Source organism: Nannospalax galili, unplaced genomic scaffold (genome assembly GCF_000622305.1).
Source record: "Nannospalax galili isolate Female #2095 unplaced genomic scaffold, S.galili_v1.0 scaffold3825, whole genome shotgun sequence".
Lineage (NCBI taxonomy): Eukaryota > Metazoa > Chordata > Mammalia > Rodentia > Spalacidae > Nannospalax > Nannospalax galili.
In genome coordinates, this window is record NW_008352067.1 from 16,026 (window position 1) to 18,198 (window position 2,173).

At 43.2% G+C, this 2,173-nt stretch overlaps 1 protein-coding gene across 1 annotated transcript in view; it reads left to right on the forward strand.

The window, feature by feature from the left end:
- The first annotated feature begins 1,117 nt into the window (after positions 1–1,117).
- Positions 1,118–2,173, forward strand: part of LOC103746659 (zinc finger protein 345-like) — a 20,119-nt gene continuing 19,063 nt past the window's right edge. Inside the window, exon 1 of the mRNA XM_008848922.3 lies at positions 1,118–1,183. Coding sequence (XP_008847144.1) covers positions 1,181–1,183 — 3 coding nt within the window. The 5' untranslated portion in view covers positions 1,118–1,180. The remainder of the gene's footprint in view (positions 1,184–2,173) is intronic.

Genomic DNA, 2,173 nt, shown 5'->3' on the forward strand with positions numbered 1-2,173 from the left:
AACAGGTTTGATCTCTTGTTTCTATCAATGTTATTAATATTTGTTATGTAAATGAAGACATTCTTGTTATATGAAAGTTTGAAGAATAATGTATTATTATGTAATTTCTTCTATAATACATTTCATTTATTTTTCAAACTAAGTCTGGTATGATGCTAATATAGTAAAAGAGATGAAATCATTATCCACAGATAGGAACTACTGAAGTTAGAGCTAGCCACTCCATGAGGATATAGCTATAAGGTCTAACTGATGGAAAGAAAACCAAACAAGAAAAGAGTAGATTTGTTTAAATATTCCAAATAGAAATAAAATCATTCACAGAGTAAAGATAACTGTAAGTACAGGGGGAATCTAGTCAATCTCATTTTTATTTTAATGTTTGTTGCCTCAATCTGTTACTTGAACCCATTCACAAATTATCTGGGGACATCTTTAACTCATAAATAGCCACACCTTGACTAACTCTGTTTCTGAATTAAAATTCTTGTGACTAATAAAATGTATTTACTCAATAAATAACCAGATCTCACCAAATCAAAGACTAAGAATGTCATCAAATAGGATCTGAGATCTTTAGTAGAACACCCTGCTCCCTTTACTATGAGCAGCCTACTGAATATATCCACCAATGTATTTTCAAAGTGTCTTTTATTTATGACTTTTCTTTCTCCTGTTGCTATAAAAATGTAACTGTTATCACATTGGAACATGTAATTTGGCATAGCCTGAATCTGTGTTTCTGGGTCATGGTCACTCTTATTTGGCTACAGAATAAACTATCTCTAATCCCCTTTAAGGTAAGAGTTATGTTTTTGCAAAGACCTGGTGAGCATCTTAAGACTTCAATACCTGATCGGACAGATCAAGCAAATTCTATTTGGATGCCAATCTCCTTGGAGTTGGGCAGAATGTGTTCAAGGACAGGCTAGGAAGAGGTGTGCATCTCCATCACTACAGCTTCTCTTCACTTAGGACTCACAGGTGGTCCTAACCAATCAGGGCTTTCCTGCCATGCTGCCGAATCAGAATCAAACACTGGTCATGGGAGGTGGGCCTTAATCCAGCCGCCATGTTGTGGCTTCTGCCCTGTAGTTTGGTTTGGTAGATGAAGAATACGCAGGGAGTGCTGCGATGGGAGCGGAGCGGAGGAGAGCGCGGGCAAAGCCGCAAGACCGGCATGGTGAGCGTGGGGCGGGAAGTGTCCTTATGGGAGCTTCCAGAGCGGGCTGTGCTGGGTCCTCCCCGGGCGGGGGCGGCAGCCAGACAGGCGTCCTATCGGATCGGGAGACCAGGCTGCCGGTGAGGCCGCCGGTGGCGTTTCCTGCTGCAGCTGCTTCTGCGCCTGGGCACTGAGAGGGAGGCTCCGCATGCGCGGGCAGCTTCAGTGTCCGGACTGTCTAGAGCTTGGGATCGTGCTGTTGTGCTGTGTGGACAAGTGTTAGGGGAAGTGAAGAGTAGAGTCTGAAAGTTGTTAGAGTTTGAGGAACAGAGAAAGGAAAAAGTTTATATAAAGGACCAAAACTAGATCTTTCAGCAGATCTTTCAGCGAGGTGGCACAAGATGAAAGATTGTTCTAGATTTTATGTTGCTGGAAATAAAGAGCATACACAGCTGTGGAGTCTGAGTGAAGGAGTCTGAGTGAAGGTGTCCTTGGGCTGTTTTCTTGGAGCCGCTTGCTTGAGCAGAACAAAGCAGCTCTTTTAGCTTGGTGTGGCTAACTGATAACAGGGAAGCAGGACCAGCAGAGAAACATCTTGGTAGGAAGCATGAGTTGTCTGGGCATCTGTGCCACTGCATCAGACGTCAAGGGAACACTGGGAATGGAAAGGAAAAGGGCTTGCAGCTGGCTAGGAGATAGGCAAGCTGACTGGGGAAGAGGAATAATGGAGTGGGGAAAGAGTAGCAGCCAGCCTGGACCAGTTCCATGACCCCTATGAACCCCTCCCGGAGGAACAGGTGCAGACACCTTTTCTGTTTACCCTAGTAAGTTCATCTAATATGCATGTTGACAACTCTCATCATATTCTTCAGTCTCATATAACACTGAATTTTGGGTAAAAAAAAATTCTTAAAAATAAGCCTCCAATAGGTGACCTGTCTATTGAAGAAAATGGGGTATTAAAGTCTCCCACTATCACTGAGTTGGTGTCAATCTCGGTTTTATAGTCCT